The following is a 24,197-nucleotide window of genomic DNA, read 5'->3' on the forward strand; positions in this document are numbered from 1 at the left end:
TGCTCGAAGAAAGTTTCAATCTGAGTGTCGCTTGTTTCAAATCCATCCCTTGCTTCCCCTCCCCGCTTCCTCGTACCAAATCTAGGGTTTCCGATCGAAATCTTCCGCCTCCGCCGCCACCGCCGGTGATAATGTCGGCCAGCGCCGAGCTCGAGAAGGACGCCGCGGCCGCGGCCGCCGACGGCGACGAGGACGCGGAGGTGAAGGGCAGCGCCTCCGGCTGGGAGCTGCTGTACTGCGGCGGGACGAGCTTCGACAATATGGGCCGGAAGGTGGTGGGCGGGGGGCAGGGCAACCTGGTGTCCCCGACGCGATTGCGGCCGCTGATGGGCGTCGACATCCGCTTCGTCGGCTCTGGCTGCAGTGAGTTCCCGGCGTCCTAGCCCGCGTTTGAGATGATGTGTGCGCTAGTTTTTTTTTTCTTGGCGGGATGGGAGGAGCTAGAAGCAGTTGATGCTTAGAAATGTTTAGATTAGTTTGTGATCATAAATGCAATCAAACGTAGGCAGGTCGAGTTGGTCTGTGGCCCTTGTTTGGAGTTGGTGGTTGCTTTCAGTGGTTGGATCGTTGGATGAGTTCACGCTGAAAAGTTAGCCTTCTGGTTTTAGCAAGTCTGTATAGGAAATGGCGGCAAAAATACGATACTGCCAGTGGCGGAGCTGGTGAAACCGCACGCCTAGGGCCACTCGTTATAGCATTGATCCTATACAGCCACTACAAGTTTAGTTCTAATATAATTTTCTTTGCTCTTGAAGTCTAATCTGATATGGTTGTCTATGAAATTTGATACTTCGATCAGTTTTGAGCTCTAATCTGAGGTTCGGTTGATAGATTTGCACGAAATAATTTTGCACAGTTGTTCTTTCCCCTTGGCAAACATTAGTTTTTAGGGGAGGCAACCACTGACCTGCTGCAGCTGCATAGATACAAAGAGCCAAACTCTGTAGTATAGCACTACTGGCTGCTCTCCAACACAGCTGTATTGCCTTAACTGCAGGAAGCAGTGTGCAATTGTGCAAACGCAGCAACGCTAGGCGTCTGGGCACAAGGCATGGGGCATGATATCACGCACGCAAGGGCAGGACGCACGAACACCGCATGTGGCTGGTCCCTGAATGAAGCAGTGCGATTCAATTGAGATGGGCAGATGATGAGAGTTGCGCTCGCTGGCTCGAGCAGATGCACACGGCGTACGTAAGTACGTGCAAGGCGAGACGGAAGATGCAGTTGGGCTGCGAACGTGGACCTCTGCTGATGAAGTGACGGGCCATTGGTAGGGCCACTCCATAGGAATAACAGCTGGGCCATGAAATTTCAAGAGGGGTATAAGGGGGGGATTTGGTCCACGCCTAGGGCTGTGGCCCTAGGCCCAAATCCGCCCCTGGATACTGTGGTCCCATGATAGGTGATAGGTCGAACTTTTCAGTACAGCCTTAGTGGCACCAACGTCGCAGTGTAAGAAAACTTGTTAGTTGGTGTTTTGTAATTTAGGTCTTTAGGCACGTATTGAATCGAATAATGCAGTGAACATAGATACAACCCCTTGATGAATTTCGATCATCAATTCTTGCTAACCCGGTGGTATGCGGAAAATGTTGGAAAATTCTAGTCAGTTACTTCATACTTGAACAATCGGGTGATATGCACAACTGCTTGGAATTAGAAAAATAATATGCCAATAGAGTATTGCCTTCTTAGGGAATAATTATGAACAGTTGAGAAGATTAGTTTAGGGAACAAGTGCAAATGCAAAAGGAATAAGGAGCTGAAGCCTTTAACATTGTAATTTCATCAAAAGCTGTAATTGAGATAGCGCCAAATTAGTTTGATTATGACCAAGGATTTGAGAACTAACCCGGAAGTGACTTGTGCTTGTATTTCCCATGATGAGCCGGCGTGCACACTGACTTTTTTTGGGGGGGGGTGCGCAAATACATTTGGGTTGGTCTACTTGGACCAATAACAGCAGCTGAACTGATGGAAAGCCTAAAAGCTGTGCACCCAGAAAAACAAGGCGCACACGGGTTGAGGAGGTGAACGGATACATATGGGTCGGTCTACTTGGATCAGAAACAAGAGGTGAAGTGATGGAAGCCCAAACAGTCAGGGCCCTGTGCCCCAGTTCTTTCCCAACACCTTTTTGCCTCTACAGCCAACCTGCCATTCTTCTCCCCTATCCCTCTGTGCACTTGGAGGGATGAACCAGAGGTGGCATGGAGGCCAGTTGGCCAGGAGTGCTTGTTGGTGGCGCAAGAGGTCTTGACACTACTTGCGGCATGGGATATGAGGGGTTGGGGTGTAGTTATAACAGCGCAGTGTGGAAATTTTCTTAAGATGGAAAACCCCAATTTACTGTTCCTTTCTAAAAGTAACCTCATGCACGATTTGATTGTTGAATTATTAAGGCACTGTGAATTGTGACATTATATTTCTTCTTCAACATTCTGTGTATTTTGCTTAGCAACTTGATAGACTTTTCAGTCTTTGCTAACAACTTGTTTTAACATTTTCCCAGCTGCTTGCCACTGTGTTGCTTTGGATGCTGAAGGCAGATGTTATACATGGGGTCGCAATGAGGTATAAATCTGAATAGTTAGCTGCACTTGTGCCACGTATTACTTAACACTATTGCTTTCTAGCAGAAGGGACAGCTAGGGCATGGGGATACTCTTCTGCATAACCTTCCTACTGTTGTTTCACAACTATCAAAGTAAGATAATTGAGTACAACAGCGAACTCTGTACCTGCAGTTTTCTTGCTAACAGCTGTGTATAGTACTGGTAGACTCATGGCCTGATTAGGAAATAGATTGATATGAGTGGCTTGAAGCTGTGAAACATAGTCTTTATGTGTTCCAAGACGTTAACATACACTTGTGGTACCTGCAGATACAAAATCATCAAAGCAAGCGTTGGAAGAAATCATACAGTGGTTGTAACTGATGATGGGAAATCATTCTCTTTTGGCCACAATAAGCATGGGCAGTTAGGGACAGGCTCCTTGCGGAATGGTTGGTACCCTTCACTTCTTACTGTCTCTGATTAGTCACAGAAGTGCCTGTACATATCTTTTCTCGAACATTGCAGGAGAACTGCGGGTCATTTCATTTAAGATAGGGAAAAGGAAAGAGTACAGGGATTAGACCACCCCTGTACTCATTACAACTCACACCACTTTTGTCCCTGTACATATCATTTTGGTGCTGAAGGATTGTATGTGTTTTAAGTTTAAGCTATCATGGATATAAATACTCTGCTCACATGTAAATATATTAGTCAAAATTCGTTTTTCCTATTCTGTTTGATGAGCTGCTAGTAATTTGATGTAGCGTCTCATGTGAACTCAAATTTATCTTGGAACATGTTTGGAATAACATTTCATACATTCCTTTTACCCCTAATTATTAGCAGTTAATTTTTTTAATAACCTGTTTGTGGGACAATTGATAAACTTAACTTTGTCAGATCCTTCAGCATAATGGTATTATCATTGTCCAAGGCCATTAATTAGTCTTTAGAATCTTGTGAACATTTCTTTCTCTGGAATTGATTTGACATATTGCTGTTTTTCTGCGGGGTCCTACAATCGCTGCAGAAATTGAGTCATCGCCAGTGCCCTGTATCGTTGCCGAAGCAACCAATGCTGTATGTGGAGCTGATTTTACAGTCTGGTTGTCATCAGTGGAAGGCTCTTCTATACTGTATGTCTTACTGGAAATCCAGAACCAGAAATATTGAACCTCATTTGATTTATATCTGCTTTGGCTGTAGTTAGTGGGTGTTGTTCGTCAGTTTTTTTGAGGCATTATTTTATTCTTCTATGCTATATTGCTATTCAGTACAGCAGGCCTTCCCCAATATGGTCAACTCGGGCATGGAACTGATAATGAGGTTAGCTGTTACTCCCTTTTTTTGCACTGGTTGGCTATTCTTTGAATTTATTATTTACACTACGATTTGATTTATGTTATTTCAGTACAATGCTAAAGATTCGTCTGTCAAGCTGACGTATGATCCTCAGCCCCGGCCGCGAGCAATAGCTACATTTTCTGGGAAAACTGTAGTCAAAGTTGCATGCGGAACTAATCATACAGGTTTTCCTCTTCTTTCTTTCTTTCGAGTCATCATGATTAACACTGATATCAACCCTATTTCTTTACTTCTATGTTGCAGTTGCAGTTGATTCCAGTGGCTTTGTTTACACGTATGTGTTTTATTCACCATTTATTTACACATTTTCAAAACTGAAGTAGTTAATAAGCATGAGTTCCTCTATATATGCTGTAGTCCACATATGTGCAGGACATATCAATTTTTCCAGTTCTAAGGTTTTCTATTTTCTCTTACTGTGTTTTTTTTGGGTGTTTTGGCAGCTGGGGTTTTGGTGGATATGGAAGGTATGATATTATGGGCATGCATCCTACTGTAGCATTGTCCAAGCCCAACTGGTTCATATAACATCTTGCCTTTTTATTTAGGTTGGGCCACAGAGAACAGAAGGATGAATGGCAACCTCGTCTTGTAGAAATCTTCCAGAAGCACAATGTTCTGCCTCCTAATGCTATTGTCTCAGCTGGTTCCTCAAGTTCTGCATGCACAGCTGGTATGGCACAGCTAGCTCTGATGCACAAACTGTTCTTGTCATTTTAGTATATGCTATTTGAACCGTTGGGATAATAGGTTTATGCGGCTCCTTGGTTGTTTGCATGGTGAACTATCATAAATGATAAGTGCTGGTAATATTGGCATTTTTCATGTACCATCTTTTGGTATTTTCTGTGTGTCTATAACTTTCCATGCGGGTGCCTTTAAACCTGAGTTTTTCGACGAACATACATGTAAGTGCTCATCTCATGGAAATCTGTAGAACAGTTGTCCTCAGTACTTGGTTACTTCATGAATATTGACACTATCTCGCACATTACAAATTTACACATTAGTTCAGTTAGGGCTAGTTTGGATAAATCATTTCCGTTGTCGATTGGAGGGGATTGAGGGGGGAAATGAACTATAAGGGTTTATACGAACAAGCCTACCATTCAATGTCTTCTCGTACAGTTACTTTGATGGTTCACACTTAATTTTGTAGACGATGAGAATCTAGATGTGGTCGAAGAGTTAGGCTCTGTTTGGCATTGTGATGGATCCTGCTGATCCCATGTGGTGGAACTGCTTTTGTTTGGTCCTCTGCTTCTAAACTGTGTTGCAACTAGATATTGTTGTTTTCTTAAAAAAAAAGATATTGTTGCTAGACAGAAACAAAGAAAAAGGCTCTAGCTAGATATCCCCGTACCTGAAGTCCTGAACCATGAACAGTCTTTGGATCCACAATACATAGTTTTTCCCCTTTTGGTGGTGGTTCATGTTATTGTGTTTCAGGGACTAAAAAGGTTTTGAAGGGCGGGTCTGGTGCAGCGGTAGAGCCTACCGTCTGTAACCGGAAGGTCCCGGGTTCGAGCCCCAGCCTCTGCACATTTGTGTGGGTAAGGCTTGGGGCTTAAAAAACAACCCTTCCCCAGACCCCGCACAGTGCGGGAAGCCTACGGCACTGGGTACGCCCTTTTTATTAAATATTAAAATTCAATTGCGATAAAATAGGGAAATAAAAATCTTGTTAATTACATCAGCTGCAAACTATACAACCGATTGTTCCATTTATTTAGGAGTGCAAATAAAATGCTTATCAGGTTGCTTGCCATCAAGCTATTTATTGCAAGCTTATTGAATCTGGTGACACTATGTGACTTGTGAGCCTTGGGTCAACTGTCTTGTTTGTAGTCTAATGAATTTTATGCTATATCATGTCATATGGTGAATATTTTTTGAACTATGCAGGGATATGTATATGTTTTTCTTATTCAGTCATAATGTTTCTACCTGTGCTTGGTTCTAGTGTCAATTGCACCATGAAGCATCTGACATTACCCTTGAAGTAATCTGGTCTATACTTAACTTAAACCATGTTGGATTTTAATATTTTATGTTTGTCTGATGAAAAAAAATATTTCACATGCGGTTGCTATTCATTGCTTGTGAAAAGCATTATCTGTATAGTTTGAACTCTGCTTTGTTATTAATTTCTGGTTATTTGGTTTGATTGCTAGGTGGTGGACAATTGTACATGTGGGGAAAGATGAAGAATACAGGCGATGATTGGATGTATCCAAAGCCTGTAATGGATTTAAGGTTCCTTACACACTTGTCACCATAATGCAGAATTCCAAAACCTACTACTTTATGTTATTGCTTGTCCTTTTTTTAGAGGCTGTTTGGTTATTTATTTATCACAGTTAGCTGCCTGATGTAACATTGTTATCCTGAGTTATCTGCTCAATTGATGATTTGTTTGCTTCAGTGGTTGGAATATTCGCTGCATGGCTTCTGGTAACATGCACCATGTTGTTGGTGCTGATGATTCATGCATAAGCTGGGGTGTTGCCCAGAATGGAGAGCTTGGTTATGGGCCTAATGGGCAGAAGTATGTCTATATAAAATTATTAGAATATGTTGATTGTACAAAACCATCACTTATTACACTGGTCTAATTGGCCATTCTTGACATATATTTGTGCTGCAGGTCCTCTGCTAATCCCAAAAAGGTTGACATTCTTGAGGGAATGCATGTTACAAGGTAATTACACTAAATGAATGTGTCAGTTTTCATTCCCTGTTGACATTGCAGTCTATATTAATTTGAGACTACTTTCTCCAGTGTTGGTTGTGGATACGGACTGTCTCTAATTGTTGTGGACAGGGCAAATATTGGTGATCGACTTGATAAGGTAACTTAATAACACTTTGTTTCATGTACTTTTCAGTTGCTTAATGTTAGGTTAAACATTCAATAGAATGGATCATGAGGTCACAGCAAGAAATGGGTCTGATTAATCACCAGCTGTCCTTTCCATAGTGATATACCCAGATGATCGATCAAATGACAATTTAGACATATAGCTTGTAGATCACAATTAAATGAATGGGTCTTGCAAATATTGTCTATTTAGCATGGTTATTTCCTAATGAGAAATTTGTAGTCATATATTTCCTAATGACCTATATCCTTTAGCAATGGATGAAGCATACGGGATGAGATTGCAAGTTTATACCTGGATTTATAGTAACATGTTTCAACATTGAGCACTCTTTTATTACTTGCAATGTAGATGTCATGTTAGCCTTTTGCATCCTTCAGTGCTTGGTGTATGTGGTTTTAATTTGTTATATTTTAATATATATTTTAATACCATCTTTTTTTATGCTCAGCTGGAGATTTATGATGGTGATACAACTGAAGGTTTGTATTCCCTCGTTTGTTTTGAAATAACACAGTTAGGTGTAACTCTGCAAGCTTGAAACATTATATTGCTGGTTAAAATACATTGTAGAAGGGTATTGCTGTAAACATTGTAAATCATTAATGTTTTTTCTGCATGTAAGTGAATTTAATTTTGAATTTAGTTGCCCTGAACCTAAACATTATCCCGTGGGGCATCTATGTAAAGGGCACACTGGGTTCAGGCCAACCTGTTTACCATGAAGACCTACCCCACTACAATAGATCACAATTGTACTGATACCATGTAAGTGAGGATAATAGATTGATTGATTAGAGGAGAGATATACAAGCTCATATCTACCTATTGGGCTATTTTTGGGTCCAAATAGTCACTTGGACCTGAGTTATCATTAGTCGAAAACAATTAAATGAAAGATACCAAGTTTACGATTGTTTCATGTTTCTTTCATGTCTAGGATGATGGAATACTAGTAACCGTATGTTCTCAAGAGCAAATTATACAATACTCCCCCCATTTTAGTAGGCGCATTATAGAATTTTAAAAAGCCAAACTTCATCAATTTGACCATGACTATTCAAATTATATGCATGTTTAGCGTGTAAATGTTATATGAATATATTCTTATTTCCAATATCTTTAAATACAACTTTAATTTTCTTGTAAGAGAAATTGGTGGTCAAAGTATACCTCATAATAAAATTTCAGATTCTAATATGCCTACTAAAAATGAACGGAGGGAGTACCATACACCTATTTACCTACTCAAAACTTGGTTACCCCTGGTATCATTTGTTGTTTTCCTTATCTTGCTTATGGATGGTTTTGAATTCACCACTGCAGTAGAGGAGAAGGTGGAGGTGCAAGCAACCAAGAAGGCGTCTGCCAGCTCCAATTCACGTGCCAACAAGCGCAAGAAAACCAAGGATGATTCTGAATCAGAAGAGGAAGATGATGAGGATGAAAGTGGAGATGATGAGAACGGAGAAATAGAAGAGGCCAAGGGTAGGCGTGGCCGCAAACCCTCTAATAGGGGGAGAGGCAGGGGAGCCAAAAAGGCAGCTCCTGAGGCAAAGCCATCTGGAAGAGGCAGAGGCCGCCCTAAGAAAACTGAGAGCCCTGCTCAGAAAGCTGGAAGATCGGGTGGCCGTGGTGGAAAGAGAGGAAGACCCCGGAAGTGATCATAAGGTGGTGTTGAAGTCAGATCAAGTGATCTCTAACACCTGATGTGATCCAACCATTGAAGATTTAATTTTTGGTAGCAAAGCCTCCGGCCGTACCTCAATTTCGCCAATTGCAGCTATTCAAAAACTCCATCTCTTTTTTGCCCCCCTTTTCCAAATTGAGCCTTCCATCTGATTGCAAGTCTAGAAATGTTCTAACCTGTACATCTGTGTTCTTTGTTGATGTTAATCTCACATTTGGTTTTAGGCTATTATGGATCCATCATTAGAGTGATTTATCCTGTTCAATCATACTGTCCGTCCCTTCAGTTAACCATCAGTACCTTGTGTCCTTGTGGCTGTGGTCTTGTGGAGGAGTTGATCGCAGGCCATTGTGGCAGCGAAGCATGAAGAATCCCAGCAAGAGTCCAAGGATTGAATTTACTTGATGCTGCTGGGTATGTCATCCCGTCCCCGTCACATGATCCTGCTCTATTTGGTCATTGTGTGGATTTGACAGTAGGTTCTAGTGTCTGCTTGATCTGAAGAGGGTTTGCTTTTAGTTACCCTAGCTTTTGTAGTGCCCCAATCTGGGCTTAGATGAGCCTGTTGACGAAGTTGGCTTGCCCCTCACCTGCTTTATTATTCTCTAACGACCAAATCATTTGTTCTTTCGTAGGACGGGTACTAGGCCTCTAATTTGGTTAGCCGGCTGTACTTACGCACTCTGCTGAATCGCTGTTTATTTCCTAGTATTCATTTCTCTGCGCTACTACTGGACGATTTGAGTGCACTAGAACGCATAGCCCTGTTCAAATAAATAGCCCTATTCATTTCTTTAAATCTACTACTCATGGTGTACGTAGATCCACGAGTATTTTTTTGGCGCCGAATTCGATCAACAACGCGATGCTCTACCAGCCGAGCTACGCTATGCTCAAGTAGGTGCAGGTCTGTAGGCGAGGTAGCTCGTGTCCATGAACAGCCTCCTCTTCTCCGCGAGCATTCATCCATCCGCGAATCGATCAGTACTGTTGTGGTGTCAACACGCTGACTTGCGGGCTGCCCGATACCAATCCAACCGCAGCCCTTCACCGACTCCCCTAGTTTAGTAGTAATTGAGAGTACGTAGCTGCTAGGACCAGCAGGGCAGCAGGCAGCAGCTGCTGCTGGACGGACACCTCCCCTCCCCTGCCATACGACACGGGGAACATGCGGCCCTTGGGCATGCCCACGACGATAAATTCAACTCCTACATGACATGGCATGCGAGGACGGCGACGAGACGGTATGGACGAGGAGAGGACGACAGCTGAAAGTGATCGGGTGCTCAGCCTAAGGGGGGGCTAAATTAGGCACTCTAAAAACTTAGACCTATGGCTCCAACTAATTTGCACAAAACTTAAACTAAAACAAACTATCTAGATGTGCAACTATGGTTGTTCTAGTGTGAAACCCCTATTCCAAAAGAGTTTAGCAACCTATAGTCTTTACTATTCAAGAAACTACTCTATGAAAGTAAAGGCATACAAATTGCTAGTATGAAATGCGGAAGCTTAATTGAGCGGGATAGGAGATATCAAACTCTTGACGCGGGTGTTTATCCCGTGGTTCGGTTAGTCATAAAGCACACCTACATCCACGTTGTTGTAGCACTCACTAAGAGTATTGCTACTCGGCCACCAAGTCTCTTCCGTGAACACAATCACGGTCACCTTGGCCCCGGGTTCCACTAAGGAGCTTCTCCACAAAGGATGAGGGTCTCCACGTCCCCCGCACAAAGATGTCGTCGCCGCTCCACACCAAGTCGGAGGATCGATGACGTTATCGGCGAGCTTCAAAGCTCCAAGGTGCCGGCGCACCAAACTCTTGTTTTGGTTCACTAGAGAACCACAGCACAAAGGCTCAAGGCCTTGCAATCACACTCACTAAGAGCTAACCTTTACACAACACTCTCAAAGTGTGCTAAGGCCTAAGGATATGATCACTATGCTCTTGTATGGCTTGGAGGTGTTCTTGAGTATGTGTGGGAAGTCTAGCAACTCCAGCAATCTTCAAATGGCCGGGGTGAGGCGTATATATAGGCCACCAAGTCTTGTAGCTGTTGTTCCAACGGTCAGCAGAAAATCTGCGTATCATCGGATGAACCGATGCCTCTGTCTGGGGTAGCGTCGGTTCATCCGGTCACTCTAATACCCGAAGTAGCTGTTGAACTCCTGACGGCTGACACAGTGACCACCGGTTGAACCGATGCTTTCCCGTCGGTTAAACCGGTCACTCATAGTATTCTCCTCTTCTGCTGACGTCATTACACCGATGGTAAGCACCGATGCTTCACCGGTTCAACCGGTGCTGAAGACTTGGATCTTGCGCGACTTGCATCGTCTCTGGAACACAGTACACCCAATGCACCGATGGCCCTTTTTTAACCATCGGTTCATCCAGTGCCTATAAGCTGACTTGACTTCGATTTCCTTCTGCACCAAAATACCATGGCGTCGGTTCTTCCGACAACCATCGGATGCACCGATGCTCATGCGTCGGTGCTTCCGGTGCTACTGACCGAAAAACTTTCATGGTGCTGCCCTGAGACCCGCGAGGGGCGGCACCCCCTCGACCCCCGTTCGCCAACCGGGTAGCGGAACCCCCGTAGGGGCGGCCCTTCGATCCTTGCTACGCCTATCTTCTTTTTTTCTTTGTCATCATTTAAACCTAAAAACCTGAGAATGGTCATCTTAACAATCATATTAGTTCAAGTGTTGTATTGTCATTCGATCACCAAAATCACTCAAAATATCATAAATGGTATCATGTTCGTTTAACACCCCGGCTCCCCGGCGGCGACGTCGCATGTGCTTGCCCCCCAGTCCACGATGCAGCACCAGCAGCCAGCAGATGTCCCGGGACATGATGCAGTGTGGCGTGTGGGCCGGATACCCGGATGAGCCTGCTGACTGACACGGGCAGCTGCTGCGTACGATGAGTCCATTCCGAAATCCGAACTGAACGCCCATGCATGCGTCAGTGGGATCTAGATCTAGTCGCGGCTTTTATTTCAGGAGCAGATTTCTCATTCCTTCAGTGGTGAGTGGTGATCGGCGTACAAAACAGTCTCACGCACCTGTCTCTTCTTGATAGCACACTTCCTTGTAGATCGATCCAATCCATAGGCTCTCCTCCAGTGGCCTTTGGGTAGCCAAGAGCATCGATCATACATGCCAGGACAAAAGATGCAAGGCGTTATCGTCCTTCGATCCCGGCATTCTAACCTGCACGAGCAGCTTCTGAGGGGGCAGTTAATCTGACATGACTCCGTTGTCAAAGAGATTAGGTGGCGCACGGATATGGGAAGCACTGCATGATGGCGCTCTTTTAGCTAACCCAAAAAAGAAAACAAGAAAAAAAAAGAGGAAAGGATCATACCATCAGGAGTACTACACAAACTGGAATTTCATCTAGACGTATACCATTAGGTGAGCTCTCCTTGTCCTGGTGCCCAGCCCAGTTTATCAAGCCAAAAGCTGGGATTAGAGCCACTCAGCTAACCCCTATCGTTTTCAGCATCCCCCTCTCTTGAAGGTTTCGAGCTGCTGCTAATGAGGTGCCCTGTCCTTGTTCGGCTTCCTCTTCCGAGCCCATGATTCCCCTTTCCCTTGCCGTATGACGATGGAGCGAAAAAGAGATTGGTGTTAGTTGAGGTAGATCTGCATGCGGTATCTTTGTCCTTTCATGAAGTCAGTGAAAGATGTACCGCCAGATTTGCATGGAACGGAAAATTCAGATAACATGCATCACCGGAAATGTTCCATTTCTTCAGTAAAATATCATAGCGAATGATTTGTCTCGTGTTTTCATTGTCCTCCCTCCCAGCTGCATAAGATTCTCTGGTATTTCCCAAACCAATTAGTCAGCATTCATAGACAACCATATTCTTTCCCCACTCTTTCCTCAACTAGAAGATTCAACATCCCACCTAAAGCTGTTGGTACTAGTAGCAGGTTTTGCTGTCAAACACGCAAATCTGATTTGAAATTGAAGTCCCACCTCTTCTAACTATTTTAAAGCCTTGATTTCTAATTTCTGTTATCGTTTCACTTCACTTCATTTCAGGAAAAAAAGGTTCTGCTTGGAAATTTTGAAAAGCTTTTTTTTTTGTATAAAAGCTGTTAAGACTGATGAAAATTTGATGGCACAACTTGATATAACATGTATGATTCCCTCATAGCATGATATAACAAGTTGACATGCTGCCCCAACTGCAGGGAAAGGCTTTGGTAGGTAGATAGATGCCCCCAATATGCATGCCTGTCTAACAAATGACAAGGCATCAGCCCACATCTATCATTGCAATTGCCTATGCATAGGATAACACAGCTATCCCATCATTGCCAACAAGGATCCAGGTTAATGCATTGGTATTACGTACAGATCGACTGATTAGGACGGGGATTAGCCCCGCCCCCATAACGAATCAGAAAACCTTTCGGGCACGAGCATTGTTGATTACAGTCGTAATCGCAATTATTTTGGTATGGAAATGTTGTGCCTGTTCATGTCATTGCAGTTCCAGCTTCAGAGCTGTTCTAATAACCTACTGATGATTCTTAAGCAAGACAAATTAGCACTGTCTTTATGACGTCTCTCCACTTGTTAAGCATATAACTGCAAATCAGGAGATGCTAGATTGTTAGAATCATTCCAGCATTTCAATGTATTTTATGGAAGAATTGAAAATCAGAAAAAAAAATTAAGTGAAAAGAAATTTAGAAGATTGGAGGAACATATGTACGACTTCTTCAGAAAAAAAATTAAATGCATCTAGTCCTTGAATTAGTCATGAACAATTAATTCGTTCTCCGCAACAACTATTTTTGAAGAGCGTTGAAAAGAGTTATGAGAGGCTGCAGTGCTGCTCTATAGCAATAATTCAGTATATGTTATCTATAATGAATGGGTGGAAGCAACCCACTAGATCTCATTCTCAGATGCCAGTTTCCAGTCCCCTGTCTGATGGCCTGTGGCCTCAGACCTGCTCTGCCCTTTTTCCTCCACAAGCAACATGGAGTAGCCTGTCACTGCCTTCCAACTCTCAGACAGTGACCTCTCATTTTGGCACTAGTTAATCACACTGAAGCTAAAATAACCGGAGGATCCCAACAAACCCTAACCTAATACTCTCCATTCTGAAGTTATTTGAGCTAGCTGGCATTCATGGCATGCTGTCTCTGTGACTCCAATCAGTGTTTTTTTTTGAAAGCACCCAGGAGCGTGTAAGATTTCGAGCGCCCACGTTGACCGGACTCAACGCAGACGAGACTGCCCGAGTAGTCTCGGAACGCGCCATACTGCAGCACTCACACCACCACATACGCGCACACACACCCACGCACGCTACAGTACCGGTGGAAAATCCTGAGTCGAGCGACGCTCGAACTCAGGACCGGTGGCCTCCACACCTGGAGTGCCCACCGCCCGAGCTAACGCTCGGTTCCAGACTCCGATCACTGTTGTCCGCTCCTTTTGTTTTGGGGGTGAGAGATTACTGTTATGTGCTTCTGAAACAAGCAACCCATTGCAGTGAGCAAAGGGAAAAAAAAAGACGAGGGAAGAACAAAAAGTGGTGTGGTGTGGTGTGCCCCTTTGCAGGCCATGACTTTTGTTATCCACTGAAGATATGCTTGGTGCTTTCCTTGCTTTCTTGTGCTTAAGAAATGTTAAAAGATATCACAGAATCATGACCATTTATTCGCTAATTTCCTGCATTAGCTGACCAAAACCAACCTTTCAGATCTCAATCAACTTCAACACCTGACAAAAATTTACACCAAGTCAGTAGATATCTACGGATTGTTCCTGACAGACACTCTGCAGTACAGCATTGTTACTTGACCCAAAAACGGTTATGGTCATTTTTGGGCAATGCTAGTGGGGTAGCTGCTTTCTGATGGAGAATTGTTAGCAGCATGGTCAAGACCAAATGTTGACCCTGTAGGATCAGGTAACATTAGGGGCCAAATAATCATGGACCCTTTTGGCCTCTGCCGTGTTCATTATCCTGGCTCTCTGCCGCTGGTCATTCTTTTCCTGGATCCAGGATTCCAGGCCTTTAGGCGGAGCATCATTGCTGCCCTGCCGAAAGAGCAGCTTCGTGCTTGGACGCATGCTCTGCGATTCCAAGCATCCCAGGAGCATTTTCACATACGCCTGCCTGGTTACTGCCAGGTCCAGACGCTTTGACCGCTGTTAGCGAGGTGATTAGAAGAGGATGATGATGACAATAATAACAAACTCTTCTTCTAGGAGCACGATGCTTAGTAGTTTATCACATAGTAATCAGGGTTTGGGAAGAGAGGTCGGTAGTAGTAGCAGTACAGCTACAGCCGGCGTGGAGAGGCGAGGATAGTGTTGACGGCTTTGAGTGAGGGTACCACTGCACGTGGCGGTAACGTGCGTCGCCGCGGCGAGCAGGTGGTGGTGGCCAGCGACGTGTCCATGTGCGAAAGGCTGGCGCGTGCCTGGTGGCGTCTCGGGCCCACCCGCAGCCCCTCGTCGCGTACGTGGCCCACTTTGTCTCGCACGGGGTACGTGCTCATATCGTATGCGTACTCCACCTCAAAGCCGTTGGTGTGGTGACACTCACATGTACATGTACCCTACTCATCTCTGCTGGCACTGGCAGTAGTAACCCAGCATCTCCTCCGCGGCTCTGCCTCTACGGCTGCACACACACTGTCCAAGTCCGAAGAAAACATTCTCTAGGGTACAGTTCACGCTTGGAGTCTTGAAGCCACGTTGAGTGAAAAAGGAGCACAGTCAAAAGATGGGAGTAAGTTTTTTGCATCCGAGGGTGTGTTTAGTTCGCGAATTTTTTTAAATTTGGGTATTGTAGCACTTTCGTTGTTATTTGACAATTAATATTCAATTATGAGCTAATTAGATTTAAAATATTCGTCTCGTCATTTACAGTTGAACTGTGTAATTAGTTATTTCTTTCAACTATATTTAATGTTTCATGCATGTGTCCGAAGATTCGATGGGACGGTTACTGTAAGAAAAATATTGAGAACTAAACAGGGCAGGAGCGGAGCTGTCTTGGTCCGTCGGGGTTCGTCGACCCCGACGAAATTTGCAAAATACAGTGTAAAATACTGTTTGCCTTGTATTTGACCCCGTCGAGCTAGTACAGCCGACCCCGGTGGCTCGATCGTCTAGCTTCGCCCCTGAAACAGGGCCCGAAAGTCTGAAGCTTCATCGTGACGCTTTCACCCTGCTCCATTTCCGTAGAAAGATCCAACCAACCAACTAACCAAACAGAAGAGGAAACAGACCGTGGCAGCGTTCAGCGAGTGCCGCGCGTGCTTTGCTCGCGGCGTCGCCCCCGCAGCGTGAGGGGGCGCCGGCCAGGGCCAGCACCCGGCATGGCATGGTGCCCGCGACGGCGGGGGCTGCGGGTTCCTCTCTTTTCCGGGCGTTTTCCCCGGCGGATCAGCGGCAGGTCACGTGAACTCGCCAACCAACCCCAAGCCTACCGCCTACCGCCCCGGCGCATGCGCTCCGGGAGGGCATCTCACCCCCTTCCGAGGCCGTCGGCGGCGACGCTTTCTCGTGCTCCTCGACCGGCCGAGCCGGCCCCTGTGCTGTTGCTCCCACCGCTCGTGGCTCGTGCTACTATTTTGCTCGTGACGGGCACAGGAGCCTCTCGCGCACTGTTCGAGGGCTCGAGCCGTCAAGCGTCCTGGGCCGGCCGTACACCGATCTCCATGGTTTTGAAGAAGGGAGAACCCGGCCCGGCCGTTGAGCAGCGAGGACCGACCAGTGGCGACCTCTGCGAGTGACGAGCAAGGGAGCAAGTCTCGAGCCAGCAGTTCGTCGCCAAGTACAGTCGCCATGCTAGTGACGGCCGCGGTCATTAATGCCTCTGTTTATTGGCGTCTTGAAGCCGAGCAACCGTAACCTTCAAATCACAACAAACGGGGAACCAGAATTGCATTGCAGCAGCGGGACGCTACCGTGCCGTGAAGACAAGAGCTATGCTATGATGCATTTGGATAAGGACGCTCCTAGAGCATAACTCTATTAAACTCTAAAATTTCATTTCCACGATAAATCGAACCAAGGATGTGAGGTGCTATCAAGACTTTTGTAATTATTAGACTACATATTCAATCACGCTTCTGTACTTGGTTAATGGCATCAAAGTGTCTTCTATGAACAATGTAAAGCAAACAATTTAAATTCTAAATTTACACAAAATAATTTATTTACGAAAAATCACATGATTTTTTATAAGAAAAAAACACAGGGAAGTAAAAGTGGTACAGTACACTAGATAGACAGCGGAGGGCCCGAGGAGGCGTCCAAAATAAAAACGCCGTGCAGTGCAGAGGTGCTCAGGTGCCCAGCCGCAACCGCAAGCAAACAAGCAGAGCCGCACCCAAACGCGCAGCGTAGAAGGAGCAGAGCGGCCATCCACTGCCGTCCTGTCCCGCTCCAGACTCCAGAAACGCACGCGCGCCGCAGAGCTGAGCACTCGACTGACCGACTGAGGCCGCGGTCGCCGCCGCGCGGCAGGAGCGAGCGATCCGGCCCCCTATGGCGCGGTCCAAGAACGGCTGCCTCAAGATCCTCGTCTGCGCAGGCTCCGGATCCGACCCCTCCGCCGGCTCCGACGCCGACGCCGACGACCACCCCGACGAGGTACCGTGTTGCGTGCCCCCCCCCCCCCCCAAGTCCTGAGCTTCCGTGCCGCCGAATGCGGCGTCTTTCTCTCTGCGCGGCGTGTCGTGCCTTGTCGAAAGTTGTTTCCTTTTCGAGCTTGTGTGCTTGTTTCGGTAGATCTCTGCGGAATGCGTGGGGTTCAGGGGGCAGGGTTTGCGACATTCTTGCTAGATCTGGGTTTAATTCGAATCCGGAAGCTGGAATCAAGCGGCGAATTGGGAGATTCCTCAGTGATTCTCCAGCTCCGCTCTCTTACTTCGTGGGCATAAATTTTTATTTCGAAATTTTTATGCAAAGCTGGTAGGTGGACAATTGCTCATCATTTCATGAGCACTATATGTTGCCTGGCGGCATGGACATGGCTCTTCACCTGAAAATTTCGTTTGGTTCATTCTGAATGAAACTAAACAACAACAAAAAAAAATGTTCCTTTTCTCTTTTTTTTTTTGCTGCATGGCCCTAGCTGCAAGCAGTGCCATGTCAGGTCTGGCTAAGGGTGCTGTTTTGCGTCGTTATGATCCCATGCAGCACAGCAAGAAGGGATCTGATTCTGCAGTCTTTGTTTGCTCCATGTTGTGCTATGCAAGTGCTTTCACTGTGTCTCCATCGGCTTGTTGCGTCTGTCTTTCTCCTCTGCAGGGTTGATTGCTTCCAGCTTTGTTCCCTCTTAATTTGACAATTTTGTTTTAACGATGGGCTACTCGTGACTTTATTCCCTACTAAGACTTCAATACAGGGATGTGTTACCTGAAGTCTTCTTGCACAGATAACGTAAAGATCTGGGGGTAAAACCACCATTTAGATTGGTGAATTGTTGTATACGAAACATGTGTTAGTATAGGGTCTTGATTTTTTTGGCAGGTCAGCCTGAAGAGCTGTATGCTGTACCTGTTGAATTAGGAGAGCTAGTAGCTCATTTAAATTTATAAAAGTACACAAAGTTTATTACACGTTAATGGAACATCAGTAGCAATAATAAATCATGGATATTTGCTTGAGGTTTAGTCTTCACCTACTGTCAGTACATGCACACTTTTAAGTGGTGCACTTTGTCGTCAAGTATTACATAAACCAGATCAATCCACTTTCCTCACATAGCAATGCACCATTGTTTTTGGAAATAAATTGACTCAGATACCTCCACTGCGTAACTTTGGATGGATTTTTTAAGGAACAATACATGAATTAATAAAAGAAAACATAATCGTCCAATGTGTGTGTTCAACTTATTGATGGTGAATGGCAATTTATGAAGAATGTCTATTTGAAATTTAAATTTATATCCATATGTTTGCAGAGGCTGAATGAGAGCAGTATTTTATGTTGCGGGTATGCTTGGATAGACATTACTACCTTTCACTTTTATAGTCTATTCTCTTGTTTTCGTATCTATGACAAAGTAACAAGATTTCTTACTTTCTGTTCCTTGCACTGGAACATCATTCTAATGGGTACATGTCGGCTGTTTTAAGAACAAGGCCATATCAGATAAAAGCAGGTGGAGCTTTCGTAGGAGGTCTACAAGGCATCGAGTTTTGAAGAACTCTGATATCTCAGAACCTGAAACTCTTAGTTCGAGCAAAGCAAAGGCTGACATTACACCAAGCAACAATGTTTATACTTCAACATATTCTTATGCCTCGGAGAAGCCTCTCCAGCAAGACAAGCCAGATGAGAAGATCCTACATGAAGAGAAGCCAGAGGAGAAGCCTCTGCATCAAGAGATGTCTGATGAAAAGCTGATGGAGAAGCCAGAGGACAAGCCTCTGCATCAAGAGATGTCTGATGAAAAGCTGATGGAGAAGCCAATTGAAGAGCCTACTGACAAACTTATGGAAGAACCAGTTGACCAGATAATTGAAAAGTCGATTGAACAGCCAGCTGAGAAGACAACTGAAACAGCAACTGAAGAGCCAGCCCCAAAAATTACTGATGCACCAACTGAAGTGCCAGCTGAAAAAACAAGTGAGGCAGCATCTGAAGATCCAACTGAACGGATAATGGAAAATCCAATTGAAGAGATAATTGAGAGGGAAGTTGAGGAACTGATTGAAAAGCCAACTGAAAATATTTCTGTCTCATCAACTGGGCCAGAGCAGGAGGAAACAGCCTCACTTGTTGAAGGAAGCATTGCAGACTGTGAGGAGGATCACTTGGAGTCTGCAGCTACTGATCTTCAGCCTGACAGTGGGACATCCATTGTATGTTGCAATTCTTTGCCTTGTAGTGTTATACTTAGTTGTTTATCTTTCAGTTTTTTTAATTATTAAGAGATTATCAGCTACAAAAATTAAGATGTTATCTGTTTGCATGACTCCAGGCAAGGCAAGAACTACTGAATCAGAAGGATCTGGTGAAACTGCAAGCTATTGTACGGGGACGTCTAGTTAGAAAGCAGGCTTCAGAATCTTTGCATTTCTTGCTTGCAATAGTTAAAATTCAAGGATTAATCAGGGCTCGTCAAGCACAGCAATCAGGAGAGAAGGTTCAGGTGAGTGAAGGCTTTCTGTTTAAGGCACAATCGCGTATAAAAAAATTTGGCATCAACTTCATTAAATGTGGATTGTAACAAGTACACAATGTGATCAGTGTTAGCGAATAGAATGACAAAACATAGTCCAATCAGACCATATACCATTTCTCCCTATGACTTATATCTTGCGATGAGTTCAGATGGTGCAAAACTGATTTGCTGAGTCAGCTGAGTGGGGCTTAGCAGCGTCATCATTTACTAAGATGTTATGTGCCGGTCGTGTGCAGTTTTCTGAGATTGTTATAGCTAGCATCCTGAAAGCTGTCACTCTATTACTGGTTTTAGGAATTTTTGTTTCCATCCAATTTCTAATGGTTGCTATTTCTGTTTCTTGTTTGTTATCTTGTTGGCTTTTGTGAACTTCAATACCATTACATAAGCAATCCTTTTCTTCTGCACAAAATGTGTGGAAGGATCACGAATTGTTCATGTTAACAGTGCCGAGTGTAATCCCTCTGAGCATTCTTGAGAGTCACAGCAAGTTCTGTTTCTTAATTCTGTGTATTAACATTAACATGTTGTACCCAAGGTTAACCTAACCGGTCAAACCGGTCCGGTCCGGTTCCGGTTTCGGCCGGTACCCAACCGGCCAAAATTCAAATTTTAAATTTGAATTCAAAAAATGAAAAATTCCCAAAAAATTCCTAAAAATACTTCAAGGTGTGATGAATCTAATGGTGTCAAATTTTCTCAAAAATTCATTCATTTAGTATAGTTTGTGGGAATTTAAAGTTAAATCAAAAAAGAAAAAGAAAAAAATGGGCCGGCCCATGAAGGCCCACCGATCAAACCGGTCAAACCGGTCGGTAAACCGGTCAAACCGGCCGGTAAACCGGTTGCACGGGAGCTTTTGAATTTCAAACCGGTCAAACCGACCGGTAAACCGGTAAAACCGGCCGGTAAACCGGTCAAACCGGCCGGTAAACCGGTCAAACCGGCCGGTAAACCGGTCGGAACCGGTTGCATGGGAGTTTTTGAATTTATTTGAATTTGGATTTGAATTCAACCGGTTTCCACCGGTTACCGGCCTAACCGGTCCGGTAAACCGGTACCGGAGGGCGGCGGTTAGGCCGGTCCGGTCGGATTTTAAAACCCTGGTTGTACCCCCTTCTGCAGGAGACTATTGTGCATTCTTCAGGTGAGAAATTGCTTCGCAATGGATTTGCTCTCAAGGTAGGACATGTTATCCATATACTAAAATGTTCCATTTTCTCTCTATTTAAGGTTTCTCATATTCATGCTGCACATCTTATTTCAGCTCATGGACAGCATGCCAACTCCAAGATCCATTCACATAAAATGTGATCCTTCAGAATCTGATATCACATGGAAATGGATGGAGAGGTGGACATCCTTAATTCCACCAATCACTGGGGAGCAGTTGCCAGAGCACAGAGAAAATGGCAAGTTGATGGGTGAAAATGTGAAAGAAGATGGTCAGCATGATGATGAGATTGTTCCTCTGGGCTCAGATCTATCTTCCCCCAAGTTGGTACCTGAAGATGTGAAAGAGTCACTAGGGACATCTGATTCTGTTGCCTTGGAGGCTCCTGCAAGTATCCCAGATGAAACCCCTGAGGTGGAAATCAGACGTGACCCTGAATCAGAGTTGATTGAAAATATTGATATATATGCTGAGCATGTGACTGACCAAAAGACTGAAAATGCTGTGGACGAGTTTTTGATGTCCTCAGATCAACAATCTACCCAAGCTGATGCATTAAGTGAACCCAGCCCTCTTCCTGAAAAACATGAATCATCCATTGAGGACAGTGGTGATGCATATAGTTCTGAGCAGACACTGGAGATGGAAGGTAAAAGGTCTGTGGTGAGAAAGTCATGCAATCCAGTGTTTGCTGCTGCACAGTTGAAATTTGAAGAGCTGAGTACAAATTCGACAGTCAGCAGGTCCAGCAGCTTGTCTTATCTGGATGGGGCAAGCAAGTCAAGGGCGCATACTCCTCGTTCACAAGAAGATTACTTGTCAAAGCAAGATAATGACACGGGCCTACCAGAAAGCTCGATTGGTCATGATGCTAAAATGGTAATTGCTGCTTCAGAATGTGGGACTGAGATTTCAATTTCCTCTACCCTGGACTCACCAGATAGATCAGAAGGTGATGGTGGAGAGATTGTATTGGAGATTGGAGCTCTGGAAAATAGAAACTATGTTTCCCACAAAGCTAATAAGGACGCCAGTATTGTGCATTCTGAAGTGAAAAATGCTCCTGAAGTAGAAGCCAAGCTGCAAAAGGAGGAACAACAGAATGGTCATGTTGCTGACCCTGAAGTAGAAGCTCAGCCACAAGAGGAGCTTGTTCAGGAACATGTTGAACCAGAAAAATCAGATTTGCATAACCATGCTGAAAAACCTGTAGAATCTTATGCCACACCTGAAGGAACTCCAATGAGCCGAGCCACCGTTCCAGAATCTCATGGAACACCATCAAGTGAGGTCTCTGTTGATACCAAAAAAAGCAGGAGCAAAAAACCCAAGTCCCATGCAAGCAAGAGGTCACTGGCTAGTCCCAACAGTGATTCAGTGGGACGGAGCAGCACCGAAAATTTCTCAAAGGAATCCAGGCGTGCAAAGAGAGAGAACTCAAGCAAGACTGCTAAATCCGACCACACCGACCAAGAACCTCGTATAAGCAACAGCAACCCGGTGCCAAGCTACATGCAGTTTACAGAATCTGCAAGGGCAAAGGCGTCTGCTAGCTCATCCCCAAAGATGAGCCCAGATGTGCAGGACAGCAACCCTAGGAAAAGGCATTCGTTGCCCATGACAAATGGCAAGCACGATTCATCTCCCCGGATGCAACGGTCATCGTCCCAGGCTCAGCAAAACGTGAAAAGCAACGGTGCTGTTCCTCACAACTCGTCTGGTAAGTGCTTTGTTGTCTGATACACTTTTGCGTGTTATCTGGTCGCATTAGTTGCCGATCCTTATATCTGCTATCCAGTTGCGTTTTGAAGGTTGTTTCATCATACTTAATTTATGTTTACGTGCAGACAAGAGGTGGCATATCTGATGAGTTTTCCGAGCAGCATTCCCGTGCGCTGCCATCGAATATCCAGATGGGTTTCTCGTGATGACTCTTGCCTTCTCCGCGTGTTCCATCTAATTCGTTAGTTCTTTTTCTTTTTCTTGATTCCTTGTTGGAATACAGAGTATGGTTGGAAGGGCAGCAGCTGCCGCTTGATATGTGTACATTTGTTGGTTGTTATTGGTTGTGTTATTTGACTGATGATAGTGGTTTCTGTGTGTAATATATATCCTTGACATGTAACGCAACAGCAGCCTGAAGAGTGTGGATTGGTCTGTTACATTTGGTAATATTGAACTTTCTGTTGGTGTTGATAGAGTGCTGTTCTGATTTATCTTCAAATCAGTATACTCCGGTTGGTGGCGTGCCACGATGCGATATCTAAATGCAAATTTTTGTACTGGTCAAACGCACTCGGAAATTAAATTTGTGATGAAAACGGTGCAGAGGCAAGTGTTAGTTGCAGAGGCAAATGTTAGGAGTTACACGTATGACGCACCAAGTGTTAGGTGCAGAGGCAAATGTTAGGAGTTACACGTATGACTGATAGTAAATCATCACTCAAGGTGGAATAATTTTTTTGTTTCGATTTTTTTTGTTACTGGAATAATTAAAAAATTATTTTGAATAAAAAATATTGTTTCAGCAACAAATTTGTTGGATCAGTTTTAGATTGAAAACATGAAATTCTGAAGAGTGGGCTGCTTATAACAGGTCCAGATCACGCGCGTGATCCCAAGCAGCACCCCCCACGCTGCATGAAGTTCGCTGTCGCAGCACAAAACTTTTGTCTCGGCTGAATGGGCCGTCAGTCGTGGCGTGTCTCGGCCCTCACGTGTGGCAAGGAGGGCCGTGCAGATAGATAACGTGGGCCTGTGCATGCTCGTGTGGCAAGGAGGAACCGTGGGCCTGGGAGGGGAAGATGGTGAAAGAGCACGGCTGGAGTGTATGCCTAGATTTTGACAGAATGATTGATGATTATATAAAAAGCAGAACAAATGATTATATACTAATACTTAAAATTCGAAATTATGAATCAAAAATAGTGAAATATGCTGCTCAGATCTGAAGGTTTCAGATATGAAGTTTGTTCCTTTTTTCTTTTTTTGTCACTAATCAGTTTTTCATTCTTTCGATTCGTGTGTATATTTTCAATCGTTTTTTTGTTTAGTGGCTTGGGAAAATCTGGTTGATTCTTCTTTGTTTTCATTCGGATTTTTGTGATGCTTATTTGATTAAAAATTCTGCAATGATTCAATAAGATTTGTAATTAGGAAACATATCAGGTGCAAACAACCTCTCCACGTAATCTGTATGCATGTAAGTGTACGACTCGTATTTCCCGTGTATGCCACTCCGGTGGCTGAGAACAACGTTCATACCTTGATAACGCATGCCTCCTTTGAAATATCTGAAACCAATCAGGACTTTTGAGAACTAAT

The 24,197-nt window shown here is 44.4% G+C and overlaps 2 protein-coding genes across 5 annotated transcripts; both read left to right on the top strand.

The window, feature by feature from the left end:
* On the top strand, positions 1–8,771 carry LOC120681812 (protein RCC2-like). Of its 2 annotated transcripts, XM_039963429.1 has the most exons (17): positions 1–363; positions 2,516–2,577; positions 2,643–2,710; positions 2,889–3,010; positions 3,087–3,116; positions 3,595–3,700; positions 3,839–3,890; positions 3,976–4,093; positions 4,173–4,203; positions 4,373–4,396; positions 4,478–4,602; positions 6,104–6,185; positions 6,355–6,477; positions 6,577–6,630; positions 6,712–6,781; positions 7,263–7,293; positions 8,138–8,771. In XM_039963429.1, exons 1-17 carry the CDS (start codon positions 132–134, stop codon positions 8,473–8,475), a joined length of 1,668 nt encoding a protein of 555 aa, XP_039819363.1. In that variant the 5' UTR covers positions 1–131; the 3' UTR covers positions 8,476–8,771. The 2 variants fall into 2 exon arrangements, with proteins under 2 accessions (XP_039819363.1, XP_039819364.1); XM_039963430.1 differs by lacking the exon at positions 3,087–3,116 and having other exon boundaries at positions 15–363; positions 8,138–8,769.
* Positions 8,772–16,821: 8,050 nt separating this feature from the next.
* On the top strand, positions 16,822–23,071 carry LOC120682747 (protein IQ-DOMAIN 32-like). Of its 3 annotated transcripts, none has more exons than XM_039964747.1 (6): positions 16,822–17,154; positions 18,648–19,376; positions 19,496–19,666; positions 20,825–20,881; positions 20,967–22,593; positions 22,721–23,071. In XM_039964747.1, the coding sequence occupies exons 1-6, from the start codon at positions 17,050–17,052 to the stop codon at positions 22,738–22,740; spliced, it is 2,709 nt and encodes a 902-aa protein (XP_039820681.1). In that variant the 5' UTR covers positions 16,822–17,049; the 3' UTR covers positions 22,741–23,071. The 3 variants fall into 3 exon arrangements, with proteins under 3 accessions (XP_039820681.1, XP_039820683.1, XP_039820684.1); XM_039964749.1 differs by having other exon boundaries at positions 16,840–17,154; positions 19,520–19,666; XM_039964750.1 differs by having other exon boundaries at positions 16,840–17,154; positions 19,523–19,666.
* The last annotated feature ends 1,126 nt before the right edge of the window (positions 23,072–24,197 follow it).

The sequence above is a fragment of the Panicum virgatum genome, chromosome 7N (assembly GCF_016808335.1).
Source record: "Panicum virgatum strain AP13 chromosome 7N, P.virgatum_v5, whole genome shotgun sequence".
Classification (NCBI taxonomy): Eukaryota; Viridiplantae; Streptophyta; class Magnoliopsida; order Poales; family Poaceae; genus Panicum; species Panicum virgatum.